This window comes from Physella acuta, unplaced genomic scaffold, assembly GCF_028476545.2.
Source record: "Physella acuta isolate Inbredline_101_S28 unplaced genomic scaffold, ASM2847654v3 ptg001258l, whole genome shotgun sequence".
NCBI lineage: Eukaryota > Metazoa > Mollusca > Gastropoda > Physidae > Physella > Physella acuta.
In genome coordinates, this window is record NW_026732773.1 from 23,435 (window position 1) to 41,034 (window position 17,600).

At 34.7% G+C, this 17,600-nt stretch overlaps 2 protein-coding genes across 2 annotated transcripts; both read left to right on the forward strand.

Annotated features, from left to right (window-relative positions):
• Nucleotides 1-414: 414 nt before the first annotated feature.
• On the forward strand, nucleotides 415-5,245 carry LOC131957697 (carbonyl reductase [NADPH] 1). The gene is made up of 8 exons (XM_059322441.1): nucleotides 415-589; nucleotides 1,976-2,057; nucleotides 2,625-2,803; nucleotides 3,090-3,202; nucleotides 3,369-3,497; nucleotides 3,690-3,831; nucleotides 4,244-4,307; nucleotides 4,891-5,245. Exons 1-8 carry the CDS (start codon nucleotides 569-571, stop codon nucleotides 4,989-4,991), a joined length of 831 nt encoding a protein of 276 aa, XP_059178424.1. The 5' UTR covers nucleotides 415-568; the 3' UTR covers nucleotides 4,992-5,245.
• Nucleotides 5,246-13,298: 8,053 nt separating this feature from the next.
• Nucleotides 13,299-16,178, forward strand: LOC131957701 (carbonyl reductase [NADPH] 1). The gene is made up of 8 exons (XM_059322446.1): nucleotides 13,299-13,319; nucleotides 13,571-13,652; nucleotides 13,905-14,083; nucleotides 14,464-14,576; nucleotides 14,719-14,847; nucleotides 15,003-15,144; nucleotides 15,402-15,465; nucleotides 15,796-16,178. Exons 1-8 carry the CDS (start codon nucleotides 13,299-13,301, stop codon nucleotides 15,894-15,896), a joined length of 831 nt encoding a protein of 276 aa, XP_059178429.1. The 3' UTR covers nucleotides 15,897-16,178.
• Nucleotides 16,179-17,600: the final 1,422 nt, after the last annotated feature.

Below are 17,600 nucleotides of genomic sequence, written 5' to 3' on the forward strand. Positions count from 1 at the left end.
TGATTATCATTAGCCTCATTACTTTTTTCTTAGCTGATCGTGAGAATAAATCCCCTCCCATTATGGAAATATTGGGGAGGGTGGTACAAACGCCGACAACAAGACATTTTAGTTAGATCTAGTTCAAATTCAAATGCCGACCACAAGATAAGTGCATGCATTTCAGCTTCAATATTTTAGTTATTCATCGCTGAGCCTACTTGTTCTTGCTTGTTACATTTAATTTTTGTCCCCAAAAAAGGCACCATGAGCTAGAATTGCCTGCATGGGAAGCAGCCGCTCACCCGGGATACACCACTGATTACAGATATTTATAAGAAAGTTTTTTGCACTAAGCCGCACCGAGACTTCCAGGTGGAGGATCGCTGCGCTTGATTTCCCTAAACTCTGAACTAACAAAAGTTGGCCAGCGGCACTTTCCGTTTCGCCTTTTTATTATAATAAACTGAAAAAGGCCGGGATCAAGTCTAGTTCTGCTAAAAAGTCAGGCCGAAGTTCTGCGACACGACAAGCCTGGTGTTCTTTTAAGTTATTTTAAAAATAAATAGATCTAGATCTTCTAATCAAAATGTCCAAGCGTGTGGCACTGGTAAAATTATTTTTTTAAATTAATAATTAATAATTATTCATCTCTAAAAACTACTAAAAAGATTTCATTTTCTGCCTAACCTGCTTGCAGCATACTAAAATATTAAATAAATACTAATACTACTAGATCTAGATCTAGATCTATACTAACTATACTATACTAAATAGAATCTAGTAACTAAATACTAAATCTAAATACTAAATATATACTAGATCTAAGCTAGATCTAGATATAGTATAACAGAGTATAACTGTACTATTAGAATCTAGATCTTGAATTCTAGTACAGTACTAGATCTAGTAGTGAAGAGTTACCAGTAGGGCAGTAGAGTAACTGACTTACCAGTTACTGTACTCAACTGTACTGTATGTACTAGATCTATGATCTAGTATCTAGATCTAGTTAGTTAGTAGTTAGTTACTAGACTAGATCTAGATCTAGACCCAGTAGTTAGTTAGGTAGGCCTATTAACTATTAAATTATTAAAGTATTATCATTAACTATTGTGACTATTATTATCAGTGTTTCTTCCAGACTTTTTTCTCCGGGGGGGGGGGGGGGGGAGACACTGTTAAAAGTATATATTTTCTATATAAATTATATAAATTTCGTTTGGGGGGGGGGCGGTAAAAAATTTTCAGGGGGGGTTTGGCCCCTCAAAGAGATGCCTGGAAGAAACTCTGATTATTATGCTATTCATTTCAACCTATGCACCATGTCTTAATTACTTAGTCTTAGTTGACTCTAATAATAGTTAAAAGTACATAGACTAGAATTCTTACTAATTCTTACATAACATAAAACATCAAGTTGTTATTTTATTCATAGTAATTACTACTGACAGTCATAAACATGCAGTGGCGTAGGCAGGGGGGGTTAGGGGGGGGTCATAACCCCCCCATAGACCCCTCGGTATATATAAAAAGTATGAGGGGGGGGTGCAAATCAAAAGTTTGAGTGGGGGGTGCAAATCGAAAGTTTGAGGGGGGGGGGTGCAAATCGAAAGTTTGAGGGGGGGGGTGCAAATCAAAAGTTTGTTCCCCGGGTAAAAATTGGAACCCCCCCCCCCCCTTGAGACGATCCTGGCTATGCCACTGTAAACATGTATAGTATACTATAAGGGTGATTAATAGAATAGGTCTAGCCTAATTGAAATAATAATAATAAAAATAATAGAATAGAAACTTTGCTGTATGAAGTATATTTCTTATTTAATGATGTATGAAATAAAAGAAAAATTAGAACTAGACATCTAGTAGTTTGAGTTAGTCTTATATTATAGAGCCAAATAATACAATAATAGTGCATAGGAAGGCAGTTTTAATCTATAGTAATACTATTATTAGTCATTTGTTTAATTTTGATTTATCACTTGTCTTGAAATAGGTTACAGGCTCTAATAAAGGTATTGGGTTTGCTATTGTCAGAGCTTTATGCAAAAACTTTGATGGAGATGTTTTGCTTACAGGTATGAAAAAAAGCCTAGAATCTAGTCAGATCTAGATCCCATTCTTTAAAAAAAAATTCTTATTTATCCATATTGCCAGATAAGTCAACAAATTTTACTTTATTGTCTTAAGCAAAGTAGGCTTAAAATCCCTAATTATTTATTCCATTTTTATTATCTACTGGTTCATGAAGAAGAATACATATTTTTTTGTTATCCAGAAAACATTTTTAAAAACTTTACTTTTAGCTACTAAAACTTATTTTTAGACTTAAATATTCAGACTTTCAAAATTAAAATAAAGCCAAACAATTTAAAATTGCTATTGTTTTATAAAACACTTTTTTAAAATAAAAAACTTAAATTTTTTTTAAAAGTAAAAATAAATAAAACAAATGTCCTAAAAGGCCACTGTTAAAGACATGAGGCCTTAACCTAATACTTTTTAAAAATTATCACGGTAAAAAAAATAGACCCGAATCTTAAATTAAGCTATTTAAAACTAAAAAACTCTTGTATTAGTAGCCCATACATTTATATAACCCATTACAGAGTTCTTGCATGTAAATATTTTTATCATTACTACAGCTCGAAACCCTGAACTTGGTACCAAGGCAGTTTCAGATTTGGAGAAAGAAAATCTGCATCCTAAATTCCACCAGCTGGACATAGATGACCATAACAGTGTTGTAAGAATTCGTGACTTTCTGAAAGAAAACTATGGAGGTCTGGACATTCTTGTAAACAATGCTGGCATTGCTTACAAGGTAATTTTCCTTTTTGCTTATTGCGTTTAAAAATTTTGAATAATAAAGACTTAAGTTAAATAAATTAAGTTATCCTTCACATAACTATTTTCTGAATTAGGTCTTTGAGTATCAAATATTTCAGTTGTAAAGTTGCAACAGTTATAGAAACTCTAAATATTTTAGTATCTTTGGAAGAATTTTAAAAAATTACATTTGTCTTAAAATTCTTTAAAAAAAATAGTTTTGGTGTGTTTTCAGGATACACCTATACTGTATTTTAATTGCATATATTTATTTTTTACAGCAAGCATCAACCGCTCCATTCTCTGAACAAGCTGATGTCACAACAAAGACAAACTTCTTCAACACATTAAATGCTTGTCAGGTTCTCTTCCCCTTGCTTCGTCCACATGCTCGGTCAGTTATTTACAATTTGGAATCTGTTTTCCTTCTGAACTTTTTTAACCTTAAAATACATTAGGTCTATATTTTTTTTTTGGAGTCTATTTTAGTTCGATGTTTGCTTCCTTACACTAATCAGACTTGATTTCCATTAGAAACTTTTTAACATCATTTGCTTTAGGGTTGTGAATGTATCCAGTATGGTGTCTCAATGGGCTTTGTCCAAGTGTTCGGATGAGTACAAGGCAAGATTTACTGACCCTAACATCACTATGGATGAGCTGACCTCTATCATCAAAAAGTTTGTTGAGTAAGGAATTTTTTTATTCTGGCCAAAATAATTGTAATTTATTTCTTTCACTGACACAAGTAAAATAAGTTAACTAATGTTTTCCAAACACTGATGGGGATAAAGGAATGTAACAGGAAAGTTATATCCAATGGTGTAACGTGTCTGTTTAAATAGATGGTGGAGCTGATTTTTTTTTCTTCTCCTCATTAGTTTGGCTCAAGACAACAAACACCAGCAGGCAGGTTTTGCTGACACATCTTATGGCATGTCAAAGGTCGGTGTCACTGTCATGTCAATGATTCAACAGAGAGAACTGGACAAGAAAGGAAGTCAAGATATTGTTGTCAATGCGGTAGGTGTCTTTTTTTTTTATTCATATACAAAATCTAGTTAGATATATATTTATATTTTTGTTTTCAGTACTTTTTTGTTATATATTGACATCTATTCAGCCATTTTAAAATTATTCTTTTATTCAATGGGATCACAATGTTTGATCAAATTTTTTTAATTGGTTATTATTAAATTAGATTTTTGTTTATTTGTTTTCAATGTAAAAAAAAATGGAAATATGTGGTCTGTAAAAATAATTGTAATCATCATAAGACAAAGATAAAACACTTATTAAAAACCATCAGAATGAATTACAAATTTTCCATGTATTAATTATTATCTTGAGTAATACTTTCTTTGACTATTTAAACACTTGTTTTTGTTGTAGAGATATGTTGACAATCAGACTATTTAAACACTTTTTGTTTCAGTGCTGCCCTGGTTATGTTGCTACTGACATGTCTAGTCATAAGGGGACCCTCACTATTGATCAAGGTAAAGCCAGTACAATTGTGTTTTACAAAAGGAAATTTTAAATAATTTTTTTTTTAAAACAAATATATTGTCAATATGCAATGGAACATGCATGTTCTTCTATCCAGTATGTATAAACTTTTTAATATCTAATTAAATTAGGTTTTAAAATTTTAAAATACATTTCTGTCGGTGACATTTAACCCCTTTACCGTGGAAATTTTTTTTTTTTTTTTTTTTTTGGAAACCGTGTAATTGTTTTTTTTTTCACTTTCGTTTTCACATCACGTGATGACCTATTTTTATCATCCGCTGTTGAATTGGCTGTTAGATTAGCCTCCCTCTACATTGTTATTGATTTCCAATGCTATTTTCTTATCAAGACGAGTTAACTCGGGACACACGGCACACAGACGACTTTTTTATCTGAAGACTTGTTAACTCGTGATGTACGGTTAAGCACAAGATTTTATATGACGAGTTAACTCGTGACACACAGTAAAGGGGTTAATTTTCCAAACAAAATAGTTCCAACATAATTCACTCTGGCCTGGCTAATAAGTGATGTATGAAAATACCTGAGTTTGTTATTGTCTTTTATCAGGTGCTGAAACACCTGTCTACTGCGCACTCCTACCTCCAAACATTGACAGCCCCAGAGGATGTTTTATTAAAGAGAAGAAAGTGTCTGAATGGAAAGCATGAAAATCAGCTTTATAACCTACAGAATTATTGTTAATTATTTAGAATCTGCTGAAATACCAATGATACAATCTGGAGATGATTTTGTTAACTAATTAAAAATTACTTAAGTAATATTGTGAAATATATATCATTTAAATTTATGCTCATACTGTTAGCAAATAAATATAAATAAATTCATTTTTATAATTTTATTTATTATTATGCCAGCTGTATATCACTAATGATCTAGCTGTAATAATTTGTTTAATTTAACTGCTTATCCAGGTTTCTAAGTAACATGACCCCAATCAGGAGATAATAATTTTCTTGCTTGTTAAAATTTGATTTCTGTTTGAACCTTTGATAGCCATAACACAGTGACAACACTGTTGACTAAATACACCAGTTGAATTGACCAAAGTTTGCTAGTGACTTGGTACAGTTTGTTGGTGACATGCTACACACTCTATGAGCATATTTTAATTCTGCCTTACAAGTTCATGTTGTAAAAGCTTTTTATAATTTATTTGTTCATAAAAGTTTTAATCTTTTCAATTATTCTAATGTTTTCCAAATAAAATCTGTGATTATTAAAATTAAAGTGTTCAATCTTTTCATGATTTTAGAGCATCTGTGACAAGTAAAGTGTCTTAACTTTTTAATGAACCATATGTGTATGTTCACATTAAATATACTACTCCTGAAACTAATGTTCAGAGGTCAAGGTTACTACATTAGTACTACAACCCCAACTACCCAAGAACCAACACCTGACAATGACCCTAGCTATTTTCACCTGTTAAAACAAAACAATTACCTACAGCACATATACACAGGTAATTATTCAGCGTGTACACCATAATGTACCCATTCTAATGTTACTTTTTTGGGTTGTCTACTAACAATGTACAGTTCAAGTCAGGAAGAAGAAAACTATAGCATTAAATCTCTAGAGGTTGAATGATGCGCATTGTTGAATTGTAAGAGGAAACTATACTATGTAATAATGTTTGGTATGAATAATATTAAATATAATGCTTGATATAAAATAAGAGAGGAAGAAAAAGTGTGTATGTATGTAGGCCTACATGTGTATTCACACCTATCGTCATCATTCCTGCAGACCTCTTATGGGTCATCCATAAATGACGTCACACTCGTAGGGGGGGGGGGGGGGGGTCCGTAATTTTGTAACGATGTGAGGGGGAGGGGGTCAGATGTTGCGACGTCACATTTTTGCATTATAAAAAAGCAATGTTAGAAAACGAATTTTAGACGTTATTTCGCTATTTAGATAACTGTTTTAATAAATTTTAATAGTTTAGACAAAATTTTGGAAAAATATCGATGTTTTAAAAAAATTCAACTGCAATTTTGAGGGGGGGTTGTAGGTTGAGGTGTGACGTCATTTTAGGGGGGGGGTGGTCTGACTTTTTGTGACGACGTGTGACGGAGGGGAGGGGGGGAGGTAAAAATCGTCAAAAAAAGCGTGACGTCATTTATGGATGACCCCTTATAGAGCACACGGACACATCACACCTCTCTATAGTCTCTAGAGTGTAGACCTACTCTGGTTTGGGCAATTTCTCTCAGAAAGGTCCATGACGTTCCAGCTGATTATACTTAACTGATAACAAATCTTTCTCAAGTTTGTTTAGCCTCCTCACTTTACTTTCTCCATGAGGATTTCAGTGTAATGCCTATTGTTTGTTGGTTTGCTCAATGTTAGTCTAAACCTACCCCATTTGCCCATAGTTCAGTCGCGAATTCCAGATTTTTTTCCTTCTCGTAATCCAATCCATGACTCAAGGAGATCATCATTTGGATAAATCATTCAGTCTAGTTTTACTTGCGGTTTCACTGAAAGATAGACGGCTCGTTAACCTATTGTAAGTTGTCTGGCTGATGGAGTCCGTGAAATTTTGGGGTGATGCTGATGAATGTGGAACGATTCCATAGTGGTCCATCAAACTCCTTCTGAAAACCACACATGTTCTGCTAACCTCCCACCCTGCTTGTTCCAATCTTAACTTACTAAGTTAAAGATGTGATTTTTTCCGAATTTCGTCGGATTTCCCCGCTAATATACTTAAGTTAAAGTTAATCCTATATATTTTATAGCAAAATATTTTAAAAATGTTTTTTAAAATGTTAACGTTCCTTGAAGGCAATGTTGCCTATATCTCACGAACCCCATTTCTTTACAGTTAATTTTGCATGCGGGTAATTTAAGCATGATTTCCGGAGGGGAGGGGGGTAGACGCTATTCGCCCCCCCCCCCCCCTGGAACGAAATATAATTTATAAAGAAAATATATACATTTACTTATCATCGCAGAGGGTTTGTCTTAGTTTTGTTGTAGCCTAACGGCTCACGAAGGGGCTCACTGATAATGTTGGCATCATCATCATAGGGACGCAACCAGACCAGTGTTTCTTCCAGACTTTTTTCTCCGGGGGGGGGGGGCACTTGAAATTTTCGGGGGGGGCGGTAAACTTTCTTCGGGGGGGGCGAACACTGTTAAAAGTATATATTTTCTATATAAATTATATAAATTTAATTCCGTTCGGGGGGGGGGGGGGGGCGGTAAAAATTTATCGGGGGGGCTTCGCCCCCCCCCCCCCGAAGAGATGCCTGGAAGAAACTCTGAACCAGACCATCAGTTTTGGGCGATTCCACCAAGTTGGGCCCATGCCATTCTGACTGCTTCTGCTTCACTGACAGCAGACCTTTTCCACGTTAGATTTGGCCTATGTAATAGATTGAAATAATTGTGAGGTCAAGGGAACTCACTCTTCTGTATTAGTTATATTTATTATATTGTTATCTTGAGTGATGTCCCTTACATGTTGTTATCTATATATAGTTCTCTCTCGCCACCTGCTTCCTCTCTCTTTGCAACATGGCGTCTGTACATAATAAAGACTGTTATATACAACCACAGGCTTCTGTCGTCAATCTATTATAACTGGCGACGAAGGATAAACATCGACTAGAAAGAGCACCTACTTACGCAAAAAAGAGGTTTGCTAGAGCTTATTAGCTAATTATTTCTAGAATTATGGCGCTGTATGGCCAAATAAAAGAATTTGATGCGAATGATGAAATCATTCAAGATTACCTAGAGAGGTTAAGCTTTTACCTAGAAGCTAACGACGTGACGATAGAAGCCAAAAAGAGAGCTGTTTTGTTAACAGTCATAGGGCCTCAACAATTTAGGCTACTAAAAGACTTATGCACACCAGCTAGTCTAACTACCAAGAGCTTTAACGAGCTGAGCAAATTGCTAACAGACCACCATGCGCCTACCCCATCAAAGTTTCTATGTCGAGCTAGATTTGACAGTAGGACTCGTCAACCAAACGAGTCAATATCAGAATATGTTGCTGCTTTACGTCATTTAAGTAGATTTTGTGAATTTGGAGAAACGCTGTCTGACAGACTGTGTGAAAAGTTTGTGACAGGTGTAAACAGCCCTGATATTCAAAGAAAGTTGCTGCTCGAGTCAGATCTAAAATTGGAAAAAGCAATACAACTTGCAATGTCATTCCAGCAGTCATCAGATGCGGCGAGATCTTTAGCACCTTCAGAGATCCATGCAGTAAACAGCAGGTTAGTCAATAAACATCAACCCCATCAGAGCATTCCAACTTATGCTAAACAGCCTGCTCGTTCAAATCCTAGATCTAAATCTAGTAATAATTATCAAAAATGTCATCGATGCAAAGGTCCCCATGCATCTCATCGGTGCAAGTTCAAGTTAGCAACTTGTTATAAGTGCGGTAAGCAAGGTCACATTGCCAAGGCCTGCTTTGCAAAGTCTTCGTCTGTTGCTAAATCTAGCCAGTCAAGACAGTACCGCAACCAAAAGCAGCACTATGTTAACTCTCACCAAGACTACCTAACCCAACCAATGAACCACTCTACCTGTGAAAATGCTCAAACTGATTTGCAGCCGGATTTCAACCTGTTCTCTGTGAAATCAATAAGTCATGCTCCCATCAATGTACCAGTTTATATCAACGGTAAGAGCATCAGCTTCCAACTTGACACTGGAGCATCTCTAACAGTCATAACAAAGAAAGATTTTGACGCTGCCACAGGAGGATCAGTGTCTCTACAGCCGTGTCACAAGTGTCTAACAACATACACTGGTGACAATGTTCCGGTAATAGGAGAGTGTATGGTTCATGTAAGTTATAATGGTCAAAGTGTTAAACTTCCTCTTCTTGTGGTTGAAGGAAATGGACCGCCATTACTAGGTAGGAACTGGTTAAGTGATCTTAAGTTAAATTGGGAGAGTATTTGTTCATTGAAGAATGTAAAAGAATCTAGTCTTACTTCACTAGATAAAGTTATATCTGAAAATAAATGTGTTTTTGGTAATTCAGGTTTACTAAATGATAGAACAGTGAAGTTAAGCATTAAAGACACAAATCCAAGATACTGCAAAGCTAGAGTTCCACCTTATGCAATGAGGAACAAAATTGAAAATGAGCTAAGTAGATTGGCATCTAATGGCATTATAAAGAAGGTAGACTATTCCGATTGGGCGACGCCCATTGTGCCAGTGTTAAAGAAGGATGGTTCTATAAGAATTTGTGGAGATTATAAAACTACACTGAATAAGCAAATAGAGCTAAATAGGTACACTATACCTAACATTGAGGAAATTTCTTTGAATTTGGCAGGAGACAAATTCACTGAATTAGACTTTAGTCATGCTTACACTCAACTAGAACTGCATCCAGATTCAAAAGTCTATACGACAATAAACACACATAAAGGACTCTACCAATATGAAAGACTATGTTTTGGCATATCATCCAGCCCTGGAATTTTCCAGGCTGTCATGGACAGTATTTTTAAGGATATTCCAAATGTTTGTGTGTACTTTGACAATGTGTACATAACTGGTAAGAATGACACTGAACATCTTAAAACACTTGATAAAGTCTTGAAAATTGTTGGTGAAAAAGGTTTAAAGATAAACAAAGATAAATGTCAATTCATGTTGACAGAAATTAGTTTTCTTGGTTATATATTAAGCAAACAAGGCATCAGACCTCAACCTGAGAAAACAAAAGCCATTAAAGAAGCACCCAAACCTGAAAATACCCAACAACTAAGAGCTTTTTTGGGCTTAATAAATTACTATGGAAAGTTCATAGGAAATCTGGTAAACTATCACCACTGTACAAGCTGCTACAGAAAAATGCAACTTGGCACTGGGGTAAACAACAAGAAGCTGCTTTTAATACAGCAAAAGAGGCTTTGTCTGCTGACACCTTACTAACTCACTATGACCCAGGGAAAAGACTTATATTAACATGTGATGCTTCACCAGATGGTGTAGGAGCAGTCTTGTCCCACATGGATGAGAAGGGTGACAGACCCATTGCTTTTGCCAGTAGATCTTTGAATCAGGCTGAGAAAAATTATTCTCAGTTAGATAGGGAAGGCTTAGGCATCATTTTTGGTGTTAAGAAATTTCATAAGTTTCTGTTTGGTAGGAAGTTCACCATCTTTACAGATCATAAACCATTGCTAGGTTTATTTGGAGAAAACAAAACCCTACCTGAGCATGCCTCACCAAGAATTCAAAGATGGGCTATCACACTAACTGCATACAATTATGAATTGAGATACAAACCTGGATCTGAGAATAGTGCAGATAGTCTTAGTAGATAATCTTTAAAAAACCAAAGCCTGAGCTATGTACCAGAAGATGTATTTGTTCTCTTCACTATCATGGATAACTCCAATATAAATGTGAATGATATTAAAAGAGAAACACAAAAAGATGAGTGCTTAATAAAAGTATATGAGTACTGTAAGAATGGTTGGCCTGAAGAGTCTGTGAATGATGACTTAAGGCCATATTAAATAAGAAATAAAAACCTTTGTGAAAATAATATAAAAGATGGAGAAGATGCAGTCCATTATCAGTCAGAGTTGCCTAAACAAAGTATTTGTAACTTAATAAATGATTATGGTGATATGGCAATTTCAAATGTTTTAAAGAGAATACATTAGTAAGAAGGAATGTGATCATCAAACAACTTTGCTAACATCATTAGCACTTACAGAAACTAAAAGGGTAACATCAAAAGAAGAAAAAGATTTTTGCCATTTAATACACCCACTTCAAATACTGGATCACAGTTGCAAAGTGATATTGTCCAGGATATTACTTTAAACAGTATTTTTGGTTACCAGGAAAGCACTATCAGATTACCTGAGAAAATTGATCAATCAAAGAAATCTATGTCAGTCAAGGATCTGAATAATAGCATAATACTTTCAGATGCCAATTAAAAAATTAAATCATGACAAACATTCATTGAAAGAGAATTTGGTATTAATGATAATGTGTATCTAAGAAATTATGGGAGAAAGGAAAAATGGATACCAGGTCAAATTGTTCAATGTACAGGACCTGTGCCTTATAAAGTTAAAAATAACTTGTGCAGATAATAAGTGTGAATCTGTCAATCCCACCAAGTCTGATCAGTTCACACCAACTCAGTTGTTCCACAACCAAGTTCTGTTGATATGAGTGAACCAAGTTGTCTAGAGTCAGAAAATGTAAATTCTGGAGTTAATGATTTAAATCCTAGACCTCCTGAGATAGAGAATCCAGATGGTCAGAATCTTGAGTCACCAAATCAGAAGCCACTGAGAAGGTCAAGCAGGACAATCAAAGTCCCAAATAAGTTAGACCTATGATTTTAAAGGTCAAAAGGACTTTGACATCATTGTTTTGTATCTTGATTATGTTGTGGCATATTGTGCATTGTTTGTAAGGATGTAATCTACCATAATGTTCATGTTACAATATAATTGGTGATTTTAGGATACTATCAATTGTTCTATTGAGAGATGTGTTATTGTGTTCTAAGGGTAAAGGGATGTAATAGATTGAAATAATTGTGAGGTCAAGGGAACTCACTCTTCTGTATTAGTTATATTTATTATATTGTTATCTTGAGTGATGTCCCTTACATGTTGTTATCTATATATAGTTCTCTCTCGCCACCTGCTTCCTCTCTCTTTGCAACATGGCGTCTGTACATAATAAAGACTGTTATATACAACCACAGGCTTCTGTCGTCAATCTATTATAGCCTACTACTTTCTAGTTGGAGATTCCAATCTAGGGCCTGTCTGACTGGTGATGGTGCTAGTTGGTTTACGCAGGGCGTGTCCAATCCATCCCCAGGTGTGCTTTTGGCCACACACAAAAGAATAGCTACGTCACTGCTTGTGGAACATAGGGCGTCCACCGTAACCTTCTGTTTTGTTGTGTCCCATGCTGTTGATTTTACAGTCTCCCAATACATCCATGCTGTCTTCAGTTCGCCAAGAAGACGCCGCCTCCCAGTCTGTCGGTGGCGCCCTCTCTTTTGATTTCCTTGGGGATTATACTCGAGCGCCTAGCTAGTCACATTTAGGCTTGTTTTAGCGCATTGAAATTTAATGCAAATGTCATCGCTTTGGGTCGTTCCCTTCCCCTCCCCTAGACACATTTTTTTTTAAATCAATAGAAAATTATTGCAAATGTCATAGTGATTCGACAGTCACCCCCCCCCCCCCCCAACACACTTTACCGACTTTTGAACTAATGGAATGAAAAATAATTGCAAATGTCATCGTGATTTGACAGTCGACCGCCCTCCCCCCCCCCCCCCTCGACATTTTGAACTCATTGAAAATAATTGCAAATGTCACCGTGTTTCATCGTAGATGGCGGTACTTCAAATACATTTTATATGCCTATTAAACTAAATCTTACTTTCTTAGATGGAAGTTCTACAAATGTGTGTAGTGAGTGGGGGGGGGGGGGAGGGGTAGGGTAGGGTTATATGAATTGATACGGACTCCTTTGACAGTGCCTGTGAAAACGTCGGGTAAAAAATGTCACAATTTTATGTTTATTTATGATTTTAATTAAGTCTATAGCATAGAGTAGACATAGAAGATCTTTGCTCAATCCGTAAAGAAATTGCATGGCCCGATATATATCCTGTTTTCAAAATAATGTAATTGTAACTATTATAATTATAAGTAAAAATGTGTTTCAGTATCATAATAATACTCAACACATTATAGATTTATATTTGACATTTAAAAAAAAATCCCAACTTAACAATACAACACTCCACTTTTAGACCTAGGCCTACTTTCTTTTTCACATGTTTACATACCAAGTGTAAAACAGGCTAAAGTTCGAAGAAACTTGCTTAAATAGCAGTAGTACGCTACACGTCGTAGAGTAATTCTAAATTTTATACTGTTGGCTAAACGAGTGTTCAAAATTAAATTAAAATGTCGAAACGCGTAGCAGTGGTAAAGTTAACTTAGTGAATTTGTAGACAGGATATTATATATATCTAGATCTAATGAAGTTGGCACTTATTTAGTTTAGTTTAGTTAAATCATTTAAAAATATAAGCATCATGAATCATTGTATGATGCAGGCGGCAGTATAATTAATTAATGTACAATTCCCTAACACTACTAACTAGATTCTAAGTTTATTGAATTGATTGACGATTAAATTATGTAATCAATATTAATTATATGTTATTATGATCTAGGTTACTGGTTCAAATAAAGGTATTGGTTTTGCCATTGTCAGAGCATTGTGCAAGAACTTTGATGGTGATGTTGTGCTTACAGGTAAGAAAAAGGCCAATTTGGCAGTACTGTGTAAAAAGTTTTTATATTTTCACATTTTCAAACCAGATCTAAATCTAAATTTAGAGTAAATCTAGTTTATTATTTTATGGCTAATTACTAATCAGAGCTATTTCTACTTGATCTAAATTTAAAACAAGCTAAAATAAATTTCAGTAATAATTAAGTTTTAGACTTTGGACCAAAAAAATTGAGTTTGCAAGACAAATAATTTCAAGTTGATTATTTCTTCAGCTCGAAACCCTGAACTTGGTAAACAAGCAGTTTCAGATTTGGAGAAAGAAAATCTGCATCCTAAATTCCACCAGCTGGACATAGATGACCATAACAGTGTTGTAAGAATTCGTGACTTTCTGAAAGAAAACTATGGAGGTCTGGACATTCTTGTTAACAATGCTGGCATTGCATACAAGGTGATTTTTTTTTGTTCATTGCTTACTAAGTGATTTGATTTATAAGATCTTTTTTTTTTTAATCTGGAATAAAATAAATTTATAATATTATAAAGTTTGCTTTAATACCTTGCTTTAAAACCTATCATTATTTATGGATAAAGTACCGGAACCCACAATAAATAATTGTTTTATTGTAGCATAACTTCTAATTTGCCTTTAAATTCTAAAGAAGTAGTTAAGTCAAGTTGTGTTTATTTTTTATCAGCGTGGTGTTTTCATGTGGAGTGGGATTTCTAGAAATGTTATACGGTTAGAGGTGGGGGGTAGTCTATGGAAATGTTATATAACACTGTGTATCAGGTAGGGGACATTATTAAAAATCCCTAATTTTTTCACAGCAAGCATCCACTGTTCCATTCGCTGAACAAGCTGAGGTATCAACAAAGACAAACTTCTTCAACACATTAAATGTTTGTCAGGTTCTCTTCCCTTTGCTTCGGCCACATGCTAGGTCAGTTTTTTTAAACTTCAGGAATTTTTTTTTTTCGTAGAATTTTTTTAAGCTTAAAATTTGTATGCATGTTTTGAAGATTTGTGATTCTACTTCTTTGAGTTATCCTGATATTTATTTAACTTTCAAACTTTTACTTTAGGGTTGTGAATTTGTCCAGCTATGGTTCTCAGATGGCTTTATCTAAGTGCTCCAATGAATACAAGGCTAAATTTACTGATCCTAATCTCTCTATGGATGAGCTGAAATCTATCATCAAAAAATTTGTTGAGTAAGGAAAAAAATTCTATTTGTGCCATAATATTTATAAATTTGTATACATTAAAGCAAGTGAAAATATTAAACAGTGTGTAGGGCCTATTTTAAAATATCCACAAAACTTAACGAACATGTTCTCAATTAATTTTTTCCTCTTCTCTCCATTAGCTTGGCTAAAGACAACAAACACCAGCAGGCAGGTTTCCCTGACTCAGCTTACGGCATGTCAAAGATTGGTGTCACTGTCATGTCAATAATTCAACAGAGAGAACTGGACAAGAAAGGCTGTCAAGATATTGTTGTCAATGCTGTAGGTTCCTATTATTTTAGCCTTGACGTCTTAATTCAGTCTTTAAAGTTGGTTTTTTAAAAATATTTGGATTAAACAGCTTGATAATTAAATTTATCAAATTTCCAACTTAAAAGTGATATTTTTTTTACAAATTTTAAAATAGAAAAGTAGAAAATTTATATTTTATATACATTAAGATGAGTCATAAGTAAATAATATTTGCATGTCTTGGTGACTAATGGTTGTTTTGACTGTTTAAACAATTTTTGTTCCAGTGTTGTCCCGGTTACGTTGCCACTGAGATGACCAGCTATAAAGGAACTCTCACAGTTGACCAAGGTAAAATTCAATTTATTACACTTCATTATGTTTTCCTGTTTGTGCCCAAGACACATGGGACAGATGAAGCAGAGAATCTGTTTCAATTACCTTATAAATGAAGGAATTATGTGGTCAGCACTATTCCCAACCACCTTAGTTTCCCTAACACAAGTCAGGTATCAGGGGGTGGACTCAGGGGTGACCTGAATCCCTGATTTGAACTCGTTCTTTTTGGGTTAGCAGTCGTAATCTCTACTATCAGACCACACCATCCTTATTACACTTTAATATATGAAAATGCCTGTACATGGGTATAACTGTGATTTACCTGATATTTTTTGTCCACAGGAGCTGAAACACCTGTGTATTGTGCTCTTCTACCTGCAAACATTGACAGCCCCAGGGGACTTTTTATCAGGGAGAAGAAAGTTTCTGAATGGAAAGCATGAAAATCAAGTTCTCAAACTAGGACGTTTTTGTCATACAAGGCTGAAAAAATAATTCTGTAATTTTAAACTGTAAATTAAAATTTGTTTTAATTAAGATGAAGATTGGCAAAATACATGACTAATGATAGTTCTCATGCACTTTGACAGTGACAAATAACAAATTCACCTTGTATGTTAATAAAATATGTATTCACTTTCCAGCTAATGTCAGTAATAAAGGTAAAAACTATTGACATTTGGAAACTTTAAAGAGACACTTTTTAAAGTTTCTGTTCACAAAAATTATATTTTTTTGGTCTTGAGTGTCATTGTCATTGTTAATTCTTTTTAAATTACAAAGAAATCAAGCTTCAAAAATGTGTTAACACAGGCACAGTCCAAGTTGTGGTTTAACACCTGATGATGAGTCACCCCAGCAGTTACAGGTACCCAGCATAAAATGAGTGGGGTCACAAAAGTCAATCAGGCTTTATGCTGCTGGTCACTTAATCACTTCCTAATGACCTGGACACGAAAACGGACACTGTTACTGAACTAGTTCTAAGTACCTCACAGAGTAGGGCTCTGAATGGCTGTGATATGATTTAAACAGCTAAATGAGGTTCATTTATACCTCTGTTTAAATAGTAAACAATTAGATTATAGACATATTTTTAAGTTGTAGTACTATTCTAACAGGCAGTTACTATGTTGTTACTAAATCTACTGTAAGAATGACATAATAATCTGCTGTTTGAAATTTGATGTTTACATCTTATAATTACTTTTTTTTTTAAATAAATGTAATAAAAGTAATAAATAATATGTGTTCTCCCATTTTTTATGCTGTATGCTTGTTTTGCTATGTTACAAAGCCAAATAATACTATGATACTTTCTGTTTTACAAAAGTATTAACATATTAGAAGCAGGGTATAATGTATTAAAAAATGTGCGCTGCGCGGATTTAGGATGGCAGGAATAGAAAGATATTCGGCCTACATATGGTATGTCAATCTTTACACAAACCACAAACACACCCTGATTAAAACACGAAATCTTTTCAACGCACCAAAAATTTGTGCAATGTCATCATGATTCAGAATATTTTTTTCCCGCCAAGCTTGACCTAGAAAAAAATGTCGCATCGATCAATTTCACGTCTGCTACTGAGTCACTAGGTACATTGGAAGTTAATCTCGACTATAGGTTGGTCTGTTCCAATATTAATCTCAAGAACCCCCCCCCCCCCCCTTAAACAAATTGTAAAAACGAAAAAATTAGAAGTCAAAGTGCTGCTGTCGTGTTTGTCGACTTTTTCCCTCACCCACTAAAAAAACCTGGTCACTGACAACGCCTGTTAAATAAAATGACAGTCTAGCACTAATTTTAGATAATAGACATAAGCCTTCATACGTGATTAAATTATTTGCACCAAATTTAGTGCTTTGGTTATCCATCTAGAATCTAGTTGACCTATACATCGATCAACCCGTTTATTGCTGGATCGATTTTTAACATTTTTTTGCAAGTCACGGTTCTCAAATTCATCGATAAGTCTAATCTTGACCAAAACGCGCTAAATATTTAAACAAAGTTCTTGTTGAAAAATAAATAAATATGGGGTTGTGCCGTCAATTAAGGGTGGGGTCTGAAATTTCGGGACGAAGTCTGACTACGGTCGTTGGGGAGAGGGGGGGGGGGTAAAATTTGTTTTATGTAGCCA